A 21,047-nucleotide genomic window follows, 5' to 3' on the forward strand; every position below is an offset into this window, starting at 1 on the left:
CACGTTTAATTATGATCCTGTCGACCAACACAGGCAATTGAGAAACTGGCAGTATACCTAGATAATGGGCTTCACTGCCACTGGAATGACTCTTCCAGAGGTACAGTGCTCTGCCCCAGGTCTTCTAGACGGCTCTGTCACTTTTAAGTGAACTGGCTCGTCTCTGGAGGAAGACTCAGCAGGCTGCAGCAGCCACAGAACTGGGCTTGGAAGCGGGTGGATATTAAGACCCAGCAGTGCCCCAAATTTTCAGATGCCCTATGCAGCTGCATACTGTTGTGTGGGGGTAAGAACGGCCCCACCAGAAATGAGCCCAAATAGCTCCACAAAATACCCCGCACAAATTCACAGCGTCTTGCCCCCACCCCAGCCTGAAATGGAGAGAACACAGAAAGACTCACTCCCCGGCCATGGCACTTCTTCCTACAGCCTTCAAAGTCAAAGAGGGAGGTGTTCCTGCAGTGTCCCTCAAAGCAAACCTGTGGGAACACGAACCAAACACCCTGTCAGCCCTTTGGGTGACGGACCCTCTCACTGTGCCATGTTTGTACAGTACCTGGCACCGGGTGGTTCTGGCTGTGACTCCTGGGGGTTACCAGAGTACAGATAACAATTTGCAACCATATCAGAACCGAAGCCATGGCCAACAGAGACGTTCAGGTGGTTCGCAAGCAACTGTCCATCCCCACGCTCGCTCCGGTGAATGGAACTCCAGACACAGGAGGGAGAAATGGAAGTGAAGACACCAATGGACTGCAGAAGAGCTTGTTTTAGCTCCTAGCCTGGCACTCCATTGTTCTAGGCCACCCAGGTCTAACATGGACCCCCTCTGTTCACCTGGCAATGACCTAAGGCATGGCCCTCTGGTATCAGTGCAGAGAGGGAACCATTAAAAACATACAACTGGGTGGGACCTCCTCAGTCCCCATGTCCAGTCCCTGGTATAGCAGGGAACCTGCCACAGGGAGATGGTGCTATGCCTCAGCAGGCCTGCAGAAGCAGTGCGGTATGAAGGTGCCCCTGTAACAATTCCCTAGCAAGGCATGAAACATCAGGTGCAAATTGTTTAATAAGCACTGAACGTTCTGCAGCTGGCAAAGCCACGGCCAGACCCATCCAACGACATCGCAGTACACGTCAGCACCTACGTGATTGCTGCCACACTTAGTTCCCGTCATCACCAGGCCAGGGTCTAGCATATCCCCTTCGCTCTCTTCAGCACCGTACACGTGCGTCCCCCGGCACGTGGTTGGCCGGCCCTCCACCAGGATGGTTGTGTCAATCGAAACCGCTCGGGTCTCCAATGGTTTGGAAGCAGAGCTCTGGCACTGGATCTTGCCGCATTTAGCGTCTCTGTTGGAAACAGGGACGTGGGTTGCATCGTGCCCCACAAAATTCAGAAAATGCACATGAAAATGAACTGATCTGAGGGAGCCCTGACCACTTCCTGCACTTACATCAAGACAATAACATCTGCTGCTTCGGTGGCATCAGCCCTGGAGAGCCTACTCAAGGAACAGTTCTAAGGACACAGGTTTTGCCAGTGGCCACCATTTCTGCTCCATACGGGGGTAAGCCAAACCCAGCCTGTGTCCTAAACAGGCCACCGAGCGTGGGGCCCTGTGGCCACCACATGCTAGGAACAGTCAGTCTGAATGGACGGCCATGGAGAGGAACAGGGCCCATTATAAATATTGGGCCTGGCTGAAGGACAGGAAATGACACTTTGCAAAATGTTTTCAAAAATTTCCTCCCTGGTTTATTGTTGGAATTAAAAAAAAAAACTCGGCAGCTGTTTGAGAAGTGGGGGAATTGCAGAAATCTGACCCCTTTCCTTTAAAATACAGGGGGTTATTAACATCTTTATGTTTGAGAAATTTCAAGCAGCCCAAGCAGATATCAATGCTACTATCGCAGGGGAGGGCAAAATGCGGCCCACAGGCTGCATCCAGCCCACCAAGCAGCTGCCTCTGGCCGGCAGACTCCTCAGGCACAGAACAGTCAGCTGCTTGGTTGAGCGGCTTTCTGTAGTTCTCTGTGCCAGACACCAGGCAGGAGAGCCTTTGTGTGCTGCTCTCAACCCCTTGCAAAATATCTCTGCTCCCACTGGTCAATTTACAGCTCCCTTCTGCATCCAGCCTCCATCCCAGACCCAGCTCCTCCTCCATTAACATCATGGAAGCAGGCGGCCCTTGACCACTTCCCAAATTTTTGGCATAGGCCCCCCCCCCATTCAAAAATCATTGCCCACTCCTGAACTATCATAAAGAAACACCCAGTTCTAACTGGGATATGGGCAGTCTGATGGCAGGGAGGGGGAATTAATACCACCAGAGGGTAGCTTGCTTTATTCTGTTGCTGTGTCCCCCGTAAGCTGTGCGCAGAAGCAATTCCACTTCCGCCCGGCTGCTTAGCCGAGTGCCACAGCGAGGTTGCATTTCTTTGGGTGGTGCACAATCACATGCCTCAGTGCACAAAATTTATTCCACACATGGATGGACAAGATTAGAGGGAACATTGCTCTGGTGGCCCTTATCTTCACAGGATCTGGAGACCGCACATCCTTACTAGTGGCTAGGAGCTGCCATTCTGCCTTTTACCTTGTCTCACACTTCCTGTATGTGCCAGAGGGCTCCTTGCCACAGTTCCCGTAGGTGTCGCCAGCAGCATTCACCTTCTCAAAGCACAGGTCAGGTGCGGGCCTCGCTCCTGCATAGGAGAGATGGCTGTGACTGGCGCTTGGGGAAGGTGGCGGCTTCCTCAGACCCAGCACTTTTTCACTCTTTCCCCTGACAAGCTGATGCACCAAAACCTGGGACTAGTTCTCAGGAACAGAACATTGCTGGCTGACAGCCCTCCAGAGGCGTGACGAACGGACGCAGTGTTGGGCACAGCTGGATTTCTCCGGCTGGCTGTCATTGGTATCATTTGTACCAGTACTTGGGTTTACATCTGGACTTCCTCCAACCCCAACAGGCTTCTCCTGGGTCACATGGTGCCAGCACAAGTCTGTGCTTGGGAGGTCATAGTCTGTCACCAAGGAAATCTACATGTTCTCTGCGTACCTGAAAATGGGTCCAACCAGGCAGAGGCAGTAAAAGCTACCGTGTGCTGCCCTTGCAGTAGTCTGGAGACAGTTATGGGAAATAGTGTGGTCTGGCCTACAAGTCAGGAGATCTCAGCCCAATTCCTGGAGTGACCTTGAGCATGTTGGATGAGCTCCTTGCGCCTTGGATTCCCCTCCCGCCCTTTGTCCGTCTCATGGCAGCAATAATAATCTAAAGCAGATGATCCATCTTGCAAAGACCGTCTCAGCCAGGAGCCTATTTCTCTGTAAGACCCTCTCCTTACCAGGCCCCCAGAGCTCCTCACACTGCTGCTTGTAGGTGAGACACATGCCAACGTAGCAGTACGCCCCCCCTCCTGCACACGGCGTGCCGTCCAGTTGGTAGAAGTTGGCGGGGCAGAATGCTGACTTGCCGGTGCAGTGTTCTGGCAGGTCACAGGCTCCAGAGGTCTCCCTGCAGAGGGTTCCTGGAGGCCTCAGCTAAAGAGACGGAGGGGAAATAAATCAATGATTACTTCAGTGGCACTGGAACTACTGCTGGGAGGAGGTCTGCAGCCAGGCCCACAGACAGGGGAGGCAAGCCAAGGGGGCAGTTGCCCCAGGGCCTGGCCATTTAAGAGGCCTGGAGCACCAGCCACCACTACCTTTGCTACCTTGGCAGCCAAAGCTCTGGGCCCCTCTGAAGTGCCTGTAGCGCTGCTCTGAAGCTCCGCACAGCTGTGCGGGACCCCACATCGTGGTCCCAGCAGGGCTCAGTGCGACTTCCCTAGGCCTCGCCCCTCCACCCTTGGCCCCACCCACTTTGCCCTGGAGCTCATGGTGGCTGTCAGCTTCACCAGCTGCAGCCTCCTACACCTGTTTGCAGCCCTCACCACCGCAGGGTGAGGGCAAAACTAGGGTTGCCAATGCTCCCAGATCACTTGGACCAGATGCCCTTGCCACAAATGGGGCCTGATCTGGGAGAGCTGCAACCTAACACCACAGCTGGAGGTGGCTGCACCCTGGGGGCAGCAGGCTGCAGAGCCCATGGGGCTGGGGGGATCCCAGGGGGTGATGAAGACAGTAGGGCTGGTGGGACCCCAAAGAGGCCTCTTGGAGGCTGATTCCTGGGGAAGCTAGGTGCAAAACCTGGGGGTGCAATGGCTTTACTTCTCACCTACCTGCACCAGGCCTTTGATTCTCTGTGGCAAAAAAATTTTAAAAAGCCCCAAAATACAAATTGTCTAATCGAGCCGCCCCTCATCAATGTGCCTAGCCCTCTCCTCCCCCTCTCCATCTGCAGCCCGCTATCATCCAAGCAACAGCTGAATGAGAAGGGCAAAGTACCATTCGCTGAGGCAGTGAATATCTGTCCTCTCTACCGGAATGGCTGGGAACCCGGAAGGAGTCACTGAAACGTGGTGAGCAACATGCAGCCCAGAGGAGGTTACCGTGGGCATGTTGTCAGGGCAGGGCAACCGCACACATACAAGTCAGTGGGATTTTTGCTGGGGGTGTCAGTGGGGCTCCGTGCCCCTGCTGGCTACCTGTCACAGGGGACCCTTGTCCCTGGCAGGTCCCCGGGGCTGGAGCTACCCGTGGGCGTCTGCGCCCCATCTGGCTCCCAGCCGTGGGGCTGGCAGGGTCTCTTTGCCACCTCTCCAGGGATCCCGGCTGAGGCTGCCAAGGTGCTGGTACAGTGTACTGGTCCATACCAGCAGGAAAAAAAGCCCTGGTGAGAATTATCATCTGCAGGCACTTGTCCAGAGACAGCCGTGGGGCTTTAAGCTTGGAACGTCGGGATCCAGAACCAGAAACGTGCTCCCTCAAGATCTCACAAGACACCCACAGAGTTTGAAAGGAGTTGGCAGATCGTTCCTCTGCTCAACGGGTATTCATATATTAACACACAGCTCAGACCCTCGCCGCACTCACGGAGTTGAACCTAATGATGCCCAGCAATAGAATTTATATCCACTGAGCCAGGCAAGACCACTGTTGGCAGAACTCAAGACCTCTACACCCAGGCTCGTCAGGAGTTAAAACAACCAGTCTATTTTGACCAGGCTTTCCTGGGGAAATTGAGATGTAAAGTGAGATCCTGACCTCCAGTGCACACGCCCTGCAGCCTGGAGTTACTCCAGCTAGCTGCTGTGCTTGGGGACTTAAATTATTCACGAGAAGTTTAAAGGGAAACACAGAAGGAAAATGCTCCTTGTTCCCATGTGCAGGGTTCTCCTTGGATACAATTTCACTCTTTCGGCAACCAAAGAGGCAGAACCCAAAAACAGTCAACCAACTGGCAACATAATCAACCAGGGAACTGACACGCTGGGCCAGCTGCCTTCTTAGAAACAGAAGCTTGTCCTATGATGCAGTTTAACCCCTCCTAATCACAGCCTGATACCAGTGGAAGCCAAAACATGTGGCGCTGGTTTCCCCAGGAGACCAGAGGTGGAAGAGAAGAGGAGGAAACTGGCTTCTCCCCTGCCCACATTTTTTATCTTGCAAAAGCCGGCAGTGTTCATGGCACTGCTCCTAAAACAAGCTGCAGTAGTAACAACCTCCCAGGATCTGTATCCAATTGGCCTTGTGTTTGAAATGACAGCAGGGACTATAATCCACTGCTACTACATACAAGGCGATCACACACTTCCTGCTGAATTAACCTACGTCACATACAGCAATCCTACTCATTTCAACAGCAAAGGATTGCAAAGATGAACAGACATTTTGGCTGCCTCCATTGTTGGGGACTCATCATTAGATACCCGGAGGGCAGTTCTGAGCATCCAGACTGTGAAAATCCACCCCTTTAATGGATCCCACAAAACATACACCACTTTTGAAGATCTTTGGCCTACAGTGCTGAGAAGCTCAGGGCATTGGGAGCCCTGCAGAAAGGTGTTTTGTTTTTGTTTTTTTCCCCTCCTCTTCCTCTGTATTTCTCAAAGCAATATGTATAAAGCCACAGAGTCGAAGACAGCCTCTGCGCCTTTGTGCCTGGAGTCCATGACAGGCAGTGAGCAACGCTGGTACAAATGCAGATGTCTCACTCCTGAGAGCAGGTGGTTAGATTTCTACATCCTACCATTTGCCCCCAAATCAGAGCACTGCTGGAAGCGTCTCCCTGTAAATTTAGCACTTGGGAAGCTGCCTAAGAGAGATCCAGGCATTGCCCATCCGGTTTGCAGAGCGCCCACAGCCACCCCTGGCTGGCAGCAGGTGTTTCTTCTGGTGGTGCACAGCGGCACGTGCCTTGGTGCACATTATAAAATTTATGCTGCCCAATGGATAATTAAAACTAGAGGGAACCCTGGCTGCTGGTACCCATGTGAAAATGTCTCCCCAGAGCCTGGCCAGCATCCTGGGGCCTTGGTGAACTAACAGCAGGGATCTATCAGCTGTAGCTCTTTGCCTGGTGCTCATCCCAGGGTACCTCTTGCCTTTGGACAGAATGGGGAGATACAGGAGAATGCAAATGTATCTAAACGGTGCATCTCACGTACAAGCTGTTTCCAAGAAGAGAGAAATCACAGCAGAGGGGCAAATGAAACACGGAGGCATAAAGAGGATACACTTGCGTGAGGTGGAGAATCCAACCAGCGTTCAGGACCCTGTAAGTTACATCCATCACTGGAGAGAGGAGCCGAGCTGTACATTTGCAGGCCCATGCTCCTGTCTCCATCAGTTTCCCCTCAGCCATCCCCCCACCCCCCGCATCATTCTAACGGGTCCCTGAGCCACTTCTCTTGTCTTTGCTAGTACCGGGAAGGCGCAACAGGCCCAACCTTGCACTGGTGACAGCAGCTTCCATGAGCACACTCAGCCCCAGGCTTCAGGGAGCAGGTGATGGCATTGCAGCAGGGATTCGTGCACTCCTGAGAGAGAGGAACAAGAGATGGTGGGGGATGAGGTTGATGGTCTGAGCAGAACACATCCATGTCAGGCGTTACCCCATTCTTGTTGATACACTTGCCTTGCAGCTGCCATACTGCTGCTAAGACGCATGCATGCCCTGGCAGTAGGATGGTGTTGATACCCCTCCAAATGAATGGAGTGTTAGACTGTGCCGTGTGCATTTCACCTGGGGGCTCTGAGCTGCTAGCCCCAGAGGGTTCCCTCTCATCCTGGTTCATCACAGAGAGGACAACACAGAAAGGCACAAAATGAAAAAAGGGAGGGGACCTGGCATGCTCAGAGAGGAAGTTGCCCACAATTACAGCGAGCAAATTTGGCAAATTTCAATGCCAAAAAGGTCAGTGAGTCCTCCACCCTCCTTCATGTGGTTTGGAGCAGGGTCCAAGTCAATCACACATTCAGATCCCTGAACTTCAGGGAGGCTTCAAAACTGAGCCTACTTCTGGTTTTGAATCTTGCAGAGGACTTGCTCCGTCTATGCATAAGGTCACAGCAGAGGCCACTGGACTCTCTGAAATCCAGGGCTCCAGGCAAGTTTTGTAGTGTGTTCAGCCTACCCACTGGTAAAGTAATTGCAGTAAGATGGCAACTAGAGTATGCCGACCGAGCTCTTAATAGCACATCTCGGCGGCGGATCTCAAGCACTCAAGCAACTTCATTATCCCCATTTTACAGGTTGGGAAACTGAGGCACACTATGGCACTGTGATTTGCACAAGGTTTGTCAGCAGACCACTGGCAGAGCCTGCATAGAAGCTGGGCCAGTGCTTTGTCCTGTAAATTAAAGGGCTTCACCACACTGAGAACTCCCATCCTTTCGCTGAGGCAAACGCTCTCCCCATTTTATGCCCTTTGTTTCTTTTGAACCAGACTAATCGTTCTGTGCTGATTTTCAAAATGCATTCGGTGGTAAGTGCTTTTGCTTAAATAGCTCCTAAAGATACAGGCATCCAGCATGAAAATAGCTTGCATGCTCTCCCAGTGTCCCTGCACTTGCCTTCTGCTAAAGCTGTGCTGAATGTCCTCAGCACGGTGTAATCCTAAAATCTTCAGCATCTAAAGCACAGACTCCTGTCACCTGTGCTAAAGGTGTTAATCCATTAGCTGGTATCAGCAGTAGCCTCTGTTCCTTCCTGTGCACCAGCCACGAGAAGGGAATGTGACCCATGTAACTAGCATGTCACACAGGCATGTTACCATTAGTATTTGCATGACAGCCTCCCGCCTCAGAGGTCAGGATTAGGGACGTGCAGCGTTCAGTGCTGTCCATATAGTTAGACAAGATCTCATCCTGAAAGAGCTTTACAAGCTGATGACATTGCACCCACGGTAACCGTACCTCCCAGTGCCTGTCTCCTGCCCCTGGAAAAGCCATGCACGTATCATTGGCGCGTGGACGTTTTGGGAGTTAGTGCTTGGGTCAGTTTTTCCTGCCTCCACTGCACACGGTTAGCTCTCAATGAGAATTACCTCCGCCTCTCCGCAGTCACACTCCTCCCCATCTTCCAGGTAACCGTTTCCGCACCTCTTCCCTCCATACAGAGTACTGGGGTCAGGCATGTTGGAGAGACATATTCCTCCGCCGGACTGCAGGTACCTGTCCAGCTCCTGCCTGTTACAGGTGTTGAATACCCTGGGGAATGGGTGCCTGCACACAGATCAGGTCAGAACAACATCGCATTAGAGGAGATCAATGGCAGAACGCCACATAGCGCAGGTAGAACTGCTCCTCCTCTGATGACTGCTCCCATGGTGTGGCTGTGCCAAGGGTGAAAAGGGCCGGTGTGGTCAGGGTCAGATTCCATCTCATGTCAAGGTCACATCTGAAAAGGGGTTTAGATTTCAGCTCTGATGTCTCCTTTCCTCCGGAAAAGCTGTCCCCCCATCCAAGGATTTAATATAAACTATTAAGACTAAAACCCAGGCTCTAAATACACAGTCCCAGGAGATATGCCCCTAACCACAAGTGTTCCCACTAATTTTTCCCATCTCCATGTGGAACAAATTTTGTTACGTGCACCAAGGCACATGCAAATGTGCACCACCAGGAGAAACACATGTTGCCGGCTCTGGTTGGCTGGCGGTACTCTCCTAGTCAGCTGGGCAGCACCTGAATCTCTCCCTGGTGGCCACGCAAGTGCTCAGCTTACAGGGAGCACTGCCAACCACCTCTTATGGCTTCTTCCCAATTGTTGTATTAACTTTTAGAATCTTACAGTCTTAATACTGAATCAATCTGATGGATAAAAAGGGATTTTCCCCCAGTCCCAGCCCCCTATTCAAGTAGAACTGGTTCAAGTATTTTCTGTTACGTGGCTGTTTTCATTTCCTCTTGGGGATATGCGTACACATGCGTACTCGTGAGCCTGACATATGTCAGACGCGGGCAGGCACGTGAACATTCAATGACTTTAAAACAAGGGGTTTTCAGCATCAACTTAAGCCACTTCAAATGTTCCTGGTCCAAGGCCGGGTTTGTTTCTTTTCAGTAAGAAGGGGGAGGGAGGTGGGTTAAGGTTTCTAAATTAGTACAAAGCCCAGGTGAAGAACTTATAGAAACTGTTCCGGAGACCCGAGGTGCAATACCCAGGAGTGGCGCTTCAAGGGAGGAGAGCAGAGCTATCGTGTGTGTGTCTCAAGAAACATGGAACCCTTTCTTGTTCCTCGTGAACAGCTCCTCCTGGAATCCCCCAGGGGTTTGCACTCCCGCACTGCCAAAGAAAAGGAACAGCCAGGCCAGGCCAGGCCAGGCCTGCGGGGAAGAGGAAGAAAGACTTGCAACCACTCACTTGAAATAGAAACAGAGGAACATGGACCAGATCCATTTGCCGCACCACCACTCCCAGGGCAAACCTATGCTCTGGGGCCATTAACCCGTTGCCCATCCCCAGGGGGTTGGCATTAGGTGGAACTGAGTTTGAAACAAGAAGCTCGTAACAGGCTATGACAACCCAAGGCGACAGGCTTAGAAATATGAAGCTGTGGCTGTGCCTTTTGGTGACCCCCAGGGTAATCGCTTGGCCTCGGTTACCACATTGCGTGGGCGCATGATCCCGCAGTTATACAAGTCTGAGTGCCCAATGCCAGGAGGGGTATTCTTCCTAGAGAGCACATGCAACTAAATCGACAACGACCTGCTGCTGCAGGAGTCACACACCCAGGAATACTTTGGCTGCTCCCTTCATTTCACTGGGTTCGGTCAGTTGGTCCAGGGCAGTTCAATTTAAAGCGGGAATTAAACTAACTGCTCCTAGAGCGTGACCCAAGTTTCTGTGGATGTGTTGGCCCACCAAGCGTGGGGGAAAGGGGAGCAGTTGCTGCTACTTTGAGGGTGGGCTCAGCACCACACTCTGGGTGGTGGTAAGGGATGATTGCCCTAGGCCCCACCCCTTCCACCACTGCCCCCTGCCCCTTCTGGGAGCACAGAGCTGGGCCCCCCTCCCACCTTGCCCCGGGGCCTGCAGTGGCTGCCGGCTCCCGCTGTGGAAGTAGGAACTCTTAAACCGATTACATGCAACACACAGGATCTCTGAAACCCATTACTTGCACCATACAGTGCTGGACCCATCGCTGTGCTGCATGCGAGTGAGCCCCTTTCCTGGGGGTTCTCCGGGTGCCTCTGACTTTGTTTTCTGCAGAGAAGATAACGGAAGAGTGACTCACCCCGTGGCAGCAGCCATGATGCAGCCTCCGTCTTCAGCGCTGGTGGCACAGCAGCCAACTGAGTCATGGCTCATGCCGAAGTTGTGGCCCATCTCGTGGGCCACGGTGGCAGCAACACCAATGGAGTTGTCCGAGTGATCCTGGTCAGAACACAAGAGCAGCGTCAGTGTTTCACCTACGTGTCAGGCAAGCACTCAGGCAGAGTGGCACCGGGGGGAGAGCAGCTTTCCCCGTAAGCTGAGCGCTTGCACGGCCGCCCAAGAGAGATTCTGGCACTGCCCAGCTGATTAGCAGAGTGCCCGCAGCCACACTGAGCAGGCAGAAGGTGTTTCTATTGGTGGTGCACATTCACACATACCTTGGTGCACATAACAAACTTTATTCTGCACCGGAATGGGTAAAAATGGAGGGAACCCAGGTGGAGAGGTGCATTTTCAGGAGGGAAAGATGGGCTTTCATCAGAACTCCCTGCCAGAGCAGCCTGCGGGATGGGGCAGTTTGGCTCCAGGCTTGGATGTGGCAGGCCCATCTCTGTCTGCGTCAGATGTCTGTTGCAAAGGGGGCCTGCTGGCAATGACCACAGCCTCAGGCATGTCTTGTCTGGGCCACAATGTTGTCTACTAGGCCTCTACACTTGGTTTAATTTAATGTTCTGTATTTAAAAAGTAACCTTTTACACACCAGTAGTGATGGCCCCATGTGCTGGGTTGCTGGCACTGGAGACTGAAGTGGTGAAGTTAGGTTTTCTGTGTACAAATGCTCCAGATTCAGCTCCCATCTCCACCTCCTCCCACCAGCAATTTGTCAGGACTGCGCATGCCTGTGATTAAAGGGGTCCATGGAGCCTGTCACTGGTGTAGGGAGAACTGTTACCCTGGGGTGGCCTTGAACCTTGAATGAAGGCGAGGCTGGAGACAGACAAGGGAAGTATTTTCCTTCCTGGTCGTCTGGGAGGCAGCCGGCACATGTATTTGCTACACCCTGGAAATGCCTTATTAGTCCTCAGCAAAAACAATGAGAAGTCCTGGGGCACCTTATAGACTAACAGATCTACTGGCGCATAAGCTTTCGTGGGCAAAGACCCACTGCGTTCGATGCATCTGATGAAGCGGGTCTTTGTCCACAAAAGCCGATGCTCCAAAAAATCTGTTAGTCTATAAGGTGCCCCAGGACTTCCCATTGGTTTTGTGGATACAGACTAACATGGCTACCGCTCTGGTACTATCCTTTGCAGTAACTTACCATGTTCACCCCTCCAGACTGGAAATCGGAGCACATGGCCATCAGCGGAGCTACGCCTATCGTGGTGCCCTGGAAGGGCCTCCCACTGAAAGAAATCCAAAGAAGGGACAAAATGGGACAGAGACATATTTGGAGATGTCAGAGACCAATGCTGGGTGCAGTCCAAGGCCCTATGAATTTACATCAGACCATAAGGAAGTGGCTTCTTCATAGTTTAGCTTTCAAGCTTCACCATTACTCTTTTAGAGCTTGTAGTTCATCTTGCACCCTGATCAAGTCATCTGGAGTGTGCAGCCAGTCTGATTGCTTGTAATGGCCTGGTGATGTTCCTGTAAGACTACTGACCCTCCTACCCATTGAAACAAGCACACAAGAGATAGTCCACTGAGAATCCACCACAGACTTTATCTGCAACCCAGGGCATGCTGGGCCACACTTTGGGAATGTAATGAATGCCCACACAGTGCAGACATATTCCAGGGCTCATTGTCCTAGCTTAGTGCTTTAAGGAGAAGCTATCAGGAGACAAGTCACTTGATCACTGTCTTCAGTCCACCCCCTCTGGGGCACCTGGCACTGGCCACTGTCGGCAGACGGGTTGCTGGGCTAGACGGACCTTCAGTCTCACCCAGTAATGGCCATTCTTAAGTTCTTACGTTCCCCGTGCAAATACACGACTCTGTCCCAGACTGGCCGAGCACCTCCTCCAATCTGCACCCAGGGAAGTCTCTACATTTGCCTTATGGCCCAAATTGCCAGAAAAGTGTGCCTGCAAAGATGCACAAATGTTTGCATGTGTTGTATACATGCACAAGAATGGGAACAGCCACTTCAGTGCACATAGAATCATAGAACACTATGACTGGAAGGGACCACGAGAGGCCATCGAGTCCAGCCACCTGCCCCAATGGCAGGACCAAGTACTATCTCAACCATCCCTGACAGACATCTATCTACCTATACTGCACATCACTTGGGGCTTGCAAACATATGCACCTTTCTACCGCTCCAGCCCGAGGAAGGCATTTCAATTAGGCCGCTTCTACACCAGCAAGTTCTTTCAGGGCTCTTTGGAAATATCCAGCAGAGCATCTACACACAGAAAGCATTCTTTCTAAATTAAATTGAAAGAACGCGGCGCTCCTTTCAGAAGCGCTTTTCCACTCCTGTTTCAGGAAGAGTGCCTTCTTTCAAAAGAAAACGTGCGTAGACACGCCATGGGACCTTTTCTCAGAAGAAAAGTCCTCATGGCGCTGGATTTTTCAGTCTCTGGCCTGTTCTTTCGAATGAGTAGGGGTTGTGTGGATGCTCGCCATCGAAAGGGCAGGTCACTGATTTGATCCACTTTTTTACGTGTGGACGCAGTCTTTCAAAAAATGATCTTTCGGAAGAGATCTTCTGGAAGGACTTCTTTCAAAAGATCACTGTAGTGTAGACGTAGCCTTAGAGTCTTATCCCTAAGTGATGCTTGACAGTCACCATATAAAACCTGCTCCCCGTTATCTCAGCTCAATCCATTGTTGCAAACCAATTCCACACCTTGTCCCCAGATTGCCTGGGCAAAGGGACTGTGTTATTCCAGGAAAAGCAACATACGTGATCAACTGGGCATTGTCGTGCTTTTTGCGGGCTAGCAGCTTGCGCCTCCAACCGAGGAAGGACCAAAGGGTGGAATGGGAGTTCTCAGACACATCACATTTGTTACGGTCAGTCCAGACTTCCAGCCCCACCAGGGCAATTCGAATGTTCAGTGGCCTGTAAAACTAGAATATGCACAGAGAAAAGAGGAAGAGCCAATCAATGGATCACTGCTGTTTTTCCCTCCTAGTTTTAAACCGTGAATATAAACTACACTAAATGTGTGACTTTTTTACAGCGAGAGCCAAGAGTTACAGAAAGGAGGTCTCCCTAGCAGCGTGTTCTGCTCTCAGCTCTGGGATGGGAAGAGTTCCTACAAAACCATTCAAAAGCACGTCCGGGTTGGATGCTGGGCGTGGAGCTATCCTGTTGTGGCTCACAGTAGCAGTTTGCTGCAAGCGGTGAAGGTCACCCACCCTAACTCAGCTTTGAGAAGAAACAAATCAAAATAAAAACCCAACATTTTCTTGCTTCTTGGCTCCCGTCTCTAATGTCTGTGCCCTGTTCGGGGGGCCCCATCCAATCTCCACAATGCCTGGTTATCGGGGAAACAGATCCAATGGGGAATTCCCTTTGCCCAGTGGGTAGACTTCCTCCTGGCACAAGACATTCCAGTGACCGTGTCTGGCTGAGACTTCAGCTCCTTTGGCACCAGCTACCAGCCTGGCCTCACCTTATCTACGTAATTTGCAACCTCCACTAGTTTACTCTTCGTTCTTTGAAGGTCGTAGTTATTCTTCTGAAACTGAACAAAACAAACGTCAGTCCATGTCAGCCTTTAAAAACAGCCTCTCTTTTACGCTCTTAGGCAAGTCATGTTATGCTTGTTGTGATATGTAAGAGTTAAATGGGTCCGGGAAGGTAATACGATAATGGTAGGGGAGCTGGCCAAAGCAGGCTTCTCCTCGCTGATTTACAGATGTTTTTCCTCCTTTCTTGAAGCCTGGAAAAATAGAGATGCATACAGCTGCACCAAGACTCAGAGGGTTAGCCGCGTTAGTCTGTATCCACAAAACCAATGAGAAGTCCTGTGGCACCTTATAGACTAACATATTGTTTTGGAGCCTAAGCTTTTGTGGGCAAAGACCAGCTTCATCAGATGCATTTTTGCCCCATGAAAGCTTATTCTCCAAAAAATCTGTTAGTCTGTAAGGTGCCACGGGATTTCTCACTGGTTTTGCACCAAGACTGTAGCTTTGATGAACACATCGGTTGTTAACAGTGTCTTCTTTGTTCCTCTTGCTCATTCTCACTCGCTCTGTAAAAACACTTTCAGGATCAAGTCCTTTGCACCCTCTGTAACCTGCCAATTTGGGATGCATGTAATGTAAAACAGTGCTGATCTAACTGAAAATAGTAAACAGGGAGGACCTAATAATATTCATCACCTGCCTATCAATATCCATTCATTAACATCGCTAAAGAAGGGTTTCAAGGAATTAGTGACAGAAGTGTGAATTTACAAGTGTGGATAAAACACTGTAACTGGTGCCAAATTGTTGCACACTCGGAATGGTGTTTTGGGGTACAAGGTGGAACGGGTATCTGCAATAAATAGGTCCATTTACTCCATCTGCTCCTGAGTCACCTGTTTCTTCTCTAACAATACTGCGAATGTAAAAGTGATCAACCTGATGTACATGTGGGCCTCCTTCGGTGTATACACCAGACCCCTGCTCACAACAGGAAGAGCTACCCATGTCCAGCTATAAACAACACATCTCCCTGTGTTCAGATTATCTCACCACTGTGACTTAAGCCATTGATTAGAGCAATGCATACACCTCCTGGGTCAGAATCCCCTAGCCAGAAGTTATGTACAGAGCATTCATCTGCCACGTGACGCACAAGGAAAGGTAACTTCATGCCGATCATTGGTAAAGCCGCAGCACTTATCTCAGAAGATTAGTTACACAAGTCACTTGCTGCACTGCTCCACTTAAAACACTTTTGGCCCAGTGAAAATATTGGTAAGTAATGAGTTAACCTGGCAAATAACGTCTGAGTTGTGGAGTTGAAACAAGTTACAACAAGGTTTTTTTAAGCAGACTGGGGGCGCTCACAGGACAAGCTGGGACCTTTTTTTTTTCTTACAGGAGGGGGCCGTTCGTGTTCATCACATCAAGGGTTTGACTACAAAATGGTGAGGAACATTGGGCACGCCTGGAGAAGCTGAGTTTTCTCCATCTCTGCTGTCTCGTGGTGCGTAGCAGAGTGAAACGCCCAGAATCTGCCTCTCTGGTGGTATTCACAGCAAGTTACAGCCAATAGTCCCACAGGAACTGCACAATTTCAGTTTGTAACTGGCTGACTGGGGCTGGCCTCCCAGCTCTACCGCGTGCTGATAATTAAACGATCAGATAACTGTTGTCAGGTTAGTGATGGTTTTGAACATTTCTGTTAATGGACAGCTGAGATTCACAGCCTCTGAAACCTCAGCAACTTTCCTTTACACCCACCACTAAACACTCGCTGAGGTAACAGCTGATCACCTGGGTTTCTTTAGTCAAGGGACAGGGAGAAGAACTAGGGAGCCAGGTTATCCCTGGGGAACTGCACAACTCCAAATCACACCCTGCAGAGAGCACAGCTTGGTAAGGAGCTGTGTGACTGACAGAATGCTCTTCAGGACTGATTGCTGAAAAGATATGGAACCTTTTTGCTTTAAGCCACTGGCGAGTAGCCAGAAGTCCTGCAATGACAGGCAGCAGCTACATCTCTGAGGGCTGCGCAGTAGCCTACCTGAAATGAGTGGGTGGTCCCAATCCTGGACACTTGTCCAGATCACATTTTTCGCCACCCCTTGGCAATAAATAGTGCCTTGCCCGATACCCTCTGAATGGCCAGGAACCACAAGGGCAGGGAAGTAGAACCTCATTCTGCACACCCTGCTCGGTCCCTCCATATCAGGGGTGGCAAGGCTGGCCAATGCGGTAGATGTTCTGCCTCCAGAGAGACTGGCCATGGGCCCATTTCTCAGCTGGGGTAAATATAGCCTATTTCTTTTACCTCTGCATGATCAGCCACCAGCAGCAGCTCCACGTACTTTGTAGACTGCAAATTCTCCCGCTTCACCTGTGACAGAGCACTATGGAGATTAGTTGCTGTTCATCATTTTTTCTTGTCTGGCAATCATTGCCTTCCCAACCAATCCCCTCCCATCCCCTTGCACAAGGACACTTGTTTGCTTCCTTTACATTGCTTGAGCCACCGCTGGTTCCTAATCACAGTCTTATGGTTCCTCCAGAAATGCCTCCCTGTGATTTTGTTTCCTCAGTCCGGGCAGGGTGGCTGGATCACCCTGCTGCACACTGAACCATAGTGCCCTAGCTTATGTGCTGTGGTCTCACCCTCTGATGGTGTGTTGTGGCCTGGCCTGTCTGTTGGCTGCGCCAGTGTGCGGCTCTGGACTCTGCATGCTGACATCCACAGGTCCCCTTGGGAAGCATCAAATGTTCGGAGCGGTAGACTAGGTGTTGATCCTGGCTGTCAGCCGCCGGCTCTAGGATGTAACTGAGGTTGCTGTTCAATTCTATGAGACCACTGTTGACATAAGAAGCAAGGAGGGAAAGGACAGACCAGTGGTTAGTCCAGAATCCAGGAGACCAACATTTAAAAGGTCCTTACAAGGAAGAAAGAAAAATTGTTCTCGTTAACCTCTGAGGGTAGGAGAAAGAGCAATCGGCTTAAACTGCAGCAAGGGAGGTTTAGGTTGGACATTGGGACAAACTTCCTAACGGTCAGGGTGGTTAAACACTGGAATAAATTGCCCAGGGAGGTTGTGGAATCTCCATCACTGGAGAGATGTAAGAGCAGGTTAGATAAAAAATCAATTGGGGATAGTCTAGGTGGTACTTGGTCCTGCCATGAATGCAGGGGACGAGACTGAAGGACCTCTTGAGCTTCCTTCCGGGTCTAGCATTCTGCCTCTGACTTCCTGTGTGATCTTGGGAAAGTCACTTTGACCTGGGCCACAAAATTATTTAGGCTTCTAACTTTCACTAAGATCCTCTGGCAATCTGGGCCTTCGCGTCTCTCTGCCTCTGTTGCCTATGTATATTTTGGGGACAAGAGGAGTCTTGTGAGGATAAACACTTTAGTGTCTGTCAGGTGCCCAAATCCTGCATAAATACATCAGACAAGGAAATGCTGTGTGTTAGTACAATGTCTCAATAAGCCTTTCTTCACCTCAAAAATATTGTGTGCAAGGCAGCTTATCAAATTCATCAAAAATGGGCATTTTCACTAGCAAGAAAATGTTGTGAATTTCCACCCATAGAAATTTGAGGGCCAAGGTTCTTTTCCTCCTTTGCTTCATTTCCTCAAAATGGGGGAAAGGAAGGGCAATCCTTCTCCCTGCCCCCCATTTTCCGGTGGGAGAAAAGAGAACCCAAGCCAACAGCCCGCACATTTTGAACCAGAATAATGTCTTTCAATTTGGGTCACAGCCTTAAAAATGTGAAAATTGTCAACTGTAATGTCAATTGTTAGAGACTGAATTCTAATTCCTGCCCCCCCACAACACACACTCCAAATACCCTTTTCCCAACACAATCTAGTCAATACATGCGTGGGCTGGGAATGTCAAAGGTCTGTGGGAAAGCCTGGCACCCTAACTCCCATGGTTTTTCAATGAGAGCCGGAGCACCTAATTCCTCAGACTCCTCGATACATACCAGCCATGGTCATTCATTATTTGGTCATATGCCATGTGGCAGACAACCACCACTCTTAGGGCTTTTTCAGCCAGAGCCCACAGGGAAGTGGGTAAGAATTTATTTTCCCCCTGATAGAAATAGAGATGAAGGGACGCAAGGGGCATTTGCTGCTCTTCTGCCCAGGGATGAATTTCACCTAGACTGCTTGAAATTAGGCTGGAGCGAGACACACCTTAACACCGCGGCTGGAACTGAACAAGCCGTGTTCCACGCAGGCTAAGAGCACCTATTGTTATCTCCTGCCTGCAGAGGTAATTTCATTGCTGCCTTTGAGACACTGCAGGAAGGGGGTTGGCAGCGATACAAAAGAAAGCAGCAGCAGATCCTTAGTGCATCCCAGGCAGGAGTTCCCTTCCCCCAGCTGCTCAGGTTGGGATCCACCTCTGGCGGAAGCGTCTTCCAGCCAGCTCTTTTGTTCTGGGCTTCCAGGCCTGGCACAGTGGGAGGGGAAAGCAGGGAGGGAAACTAGCACATCCTATTTAACACTCTGAATGGCCCACAGAAAGAGCTAAAAAAGAGCAATGAATTATATATATCAGCAAGGAAGCCTCCATACTTATAGTTTGGGATCGCATTCAGCTGCGCACTGGGAGCTGGGCATGTACCCAGACTTCAGAACCTGGTCATTTTAACTTATAAGCCGCTTGCAAGCATTTCCAGGTGACCTTTTGTGCACAAACTAGGGAGCCATTGTGATGCTTCGCTGCATTTCTCCTGCAGCTCTCCCCCAGAAGTGACTCAGGCACTGCTCTGTATCCCCAAGACAAGCCAGGGAGCACTGTGGCTCCTTCTGATAGATATTCCTTAGGCTGCAGACAGAACAGACTCCGCACAAGGTTGCTGCCTTTCCCTGATCCCTTCAGAAGTAAAGGGTAGACTCTGGAAAGCATTCAGGAATCCCTGTCTCTAACTCCCAATGCTGGAAACACACCTATTGTCGCAGAGTTACTTCAGGTGCTGCCGAGCAAAGCTAAATAAGGCTCAGTCACATGGCGGAGGAGAAGATCCATTTTAAATTCTGCTCTCATTTACACTGGTGTTAGCCAGGGAGCGACGGGAAAGTACATGGCTCATGTGCATGCCTCTCACTCCTGGCTGGTGACAAGAGAGGGCAGAGGAGTCATCTGCGGTCTGTATACTTTCCCCTCGCTCCCTGACAGCCAGGGGAACAGGAAGAAGAGCAAGCAGCATCCTGGTGTATATGGCCTCTGGGCCCCCCCATGCTCCTGAAAGGGCGCCCTTGTGCATGTGGCTAGACGCATGCACTCCACTGCCACGACCCAAAGGCTGAAAGTGAAGCATGCGGGTGCGTATTTGAATGATTCTGGCCCACGTGTGTACAGCAGCCAACACCATGGAGCCGCAGTCCTGACCAGGGAGTCTTCATTTTCTGCACGTAACAGAGGTCAACAAGCAGAACCTTACGGGCCAGTGTCCAAGAGCGCCGGCAAAATGCATGGGCACACCCGTTTGCTGATCGCAAACCCCACCTCTGCCTGGACAAGCTGGCGTCAGTGTGTGCAAACGGGGAACTGCCCCATACGTGCCCTCTGCTCAGATCTCTGCCTCATCCCTCTTTCTTACCAGCTGTAGGACTTGCTCTTCCCTCCAGGCATCCTCCCTGCCCTTGAAGGAGCCTGCATGCTGCAATGCCACTCGCTCAGCTTTGTGCTGGGAAGCAGCCAAGTTTTGTGAATGAACCAGCAGTTTGGAGAATCCACTGCAGTCATTTACTGCCCAGTCTAGCTGGCAAGCTGTGCCTGTGACCCCGGCATGTGAGAACCCAAGGATATGTTTGCCCCTAGGTCTTTTTAAAACTTGGCAGCATTGCACTGTCCCACGCTGGGCGAAATCACTCCCTCCCCCCGCCCCCCACACACACACCCTGCCCAGCCAAACTGTGCCATGTTGCTCCATGGGTGTCTATGTCAGGCTGGGAGTGCAAGGAGACTCCCCCATCTTGCAGACCAGGCAGCGATGGGACATGATTGAAGCTGCTCTGTTGCATGCTGTGCAGGAGCAGTTCCCCCTCTGACCCGTCAGGGCACATGACAGGCCGAAGAAGGTGGGTTCATGCCCCCACCCATCATGGCATTGGATATTTGTCTGGGGGTCGTGCCTCACAGCAGCTAGAGGACATCGATTTTGCTGATGATGTCACCCTCCTTTCACACCAACATGAAAGCGTGAAAGAAAAGGTCACCACACTAGACAGAACTGCCTCAGTGACTGGACTGAGCATTAACAAGGGAAAGACCAAGACAAAAAGGATCAACCAGTCCAACACCACCACCATCACCCTGGGAAGGGATGACCTGGGAGATGTAGAGCAGGTCACCTACTTGAGGAGTATTATGGGCATAGATGGAGGAACAGACAAGGATTTCAATGGCAGGATAGGGAAAGCAACAGCTGCATTCAAGATTCTCCGTCCCCATGGAGTTCACAAATAATATCTGCGAAGATGAAACTGCAGATCTTCAACACAAATGTGAAGCACGTGCTCTTATATGGATACAAGACCTGGAGTACTAAAAAGTCTTCAAATCACAAGCTACAGACAATGCCTGAGGTATGTCCTTCGCATCAAATGGCAAGACTTCATCAGAAATGAGGAGCTTTGGAACAGAGCAAGACAAAAAACCAACTGACATTGAAATGAAGAGAAGAAAGTGGGGATGGCTAAACCACGCTCTCAGAACACCAGCCTCCAGCATCGTCCACCAAGCTCTCCCGTGGAACCCACAAGGAAAATGCAAAAGACAAAGACCTCGGACAACGTGGAGAAGATCTACTGAGATTGAAGGACAACAACTGGGG

At 50.8% G+C, this 21,047-nt stretch overlaps 1 protein-coding gene across 3 annotated transcripts in view; it reads right to left on the bottom strand.

Annotated features, from left to right (window-relative positions):
• Window positions 1–21,047, bottom strand: part of ADAM19 (ADAM metallopeptidase domain 19) — a 58,644-nt gene that overhangs the window by 9,027 nt on the left and 28,570 nt on the right. For all 3 annotated transcript variants that reach the window (XM_075009319.1, XM_075009320.1, XM_075009318.1), the window contains exons 6-17: window positions 16,860–17,052; window positions 16,519–16,584; window positions 14,183–14,254; window positions 13,468–13,634; window positions 11,872–11,956; window positions 10,630–10,769; window positions 8,437–8,614; window positions 6,838–6,927; window positions 3,352–3,547; window positions 2,601–2,709; window positions 1,149–1,353; window positions 402–479 (exon numbers count right to left, since the gene is read on the bottom strand). In XM_075009319.1, coding sequence (XP_074865420.1) covers window positions 402–479; window positions 1,149–1,353; window positions 2,601–2,709; window positions 3,352–3,547; window positions 6,838–6,927; window positions 8,437–8,614; window positions 10,630–10,769; window positions 11,872–11,956; window positions 13,468–13,634; window positions 14,183–14,254; window positions 16,519–16,584; window positions 16,860–17,052 — 1,579 coding nt within the window. The remainder of the gene's footprint in view (window positions 1–401; window positions 480–1,148; window positions 1,354–2,600; window positions 2,710–3,351; window positions 3,548–6,837; window positions 6,928–8,436; window positions 8,615–10,629; window positions 10,770–11,871; window positions 11,957–13,467; window positions 13,635–14,182; window positions 14,255–16,518; window positions 16,585–16,859; window positions 17,053–21,047) is intronic.

This window comes from Carettochelys insculpta, chromosome 15 (assembly GCF_033958435.1).
Source record: "Carettochelys insculpta isolate YL-2023 chromosome 15, ASM3395843v1, whole genome shotgun sequence".
Taxonomy (NCBI): Eukaryota; Metazoa; Chordata; order Testudines; family Carettochelyidae; genus Carettochelys; species Carettochelys insculpta.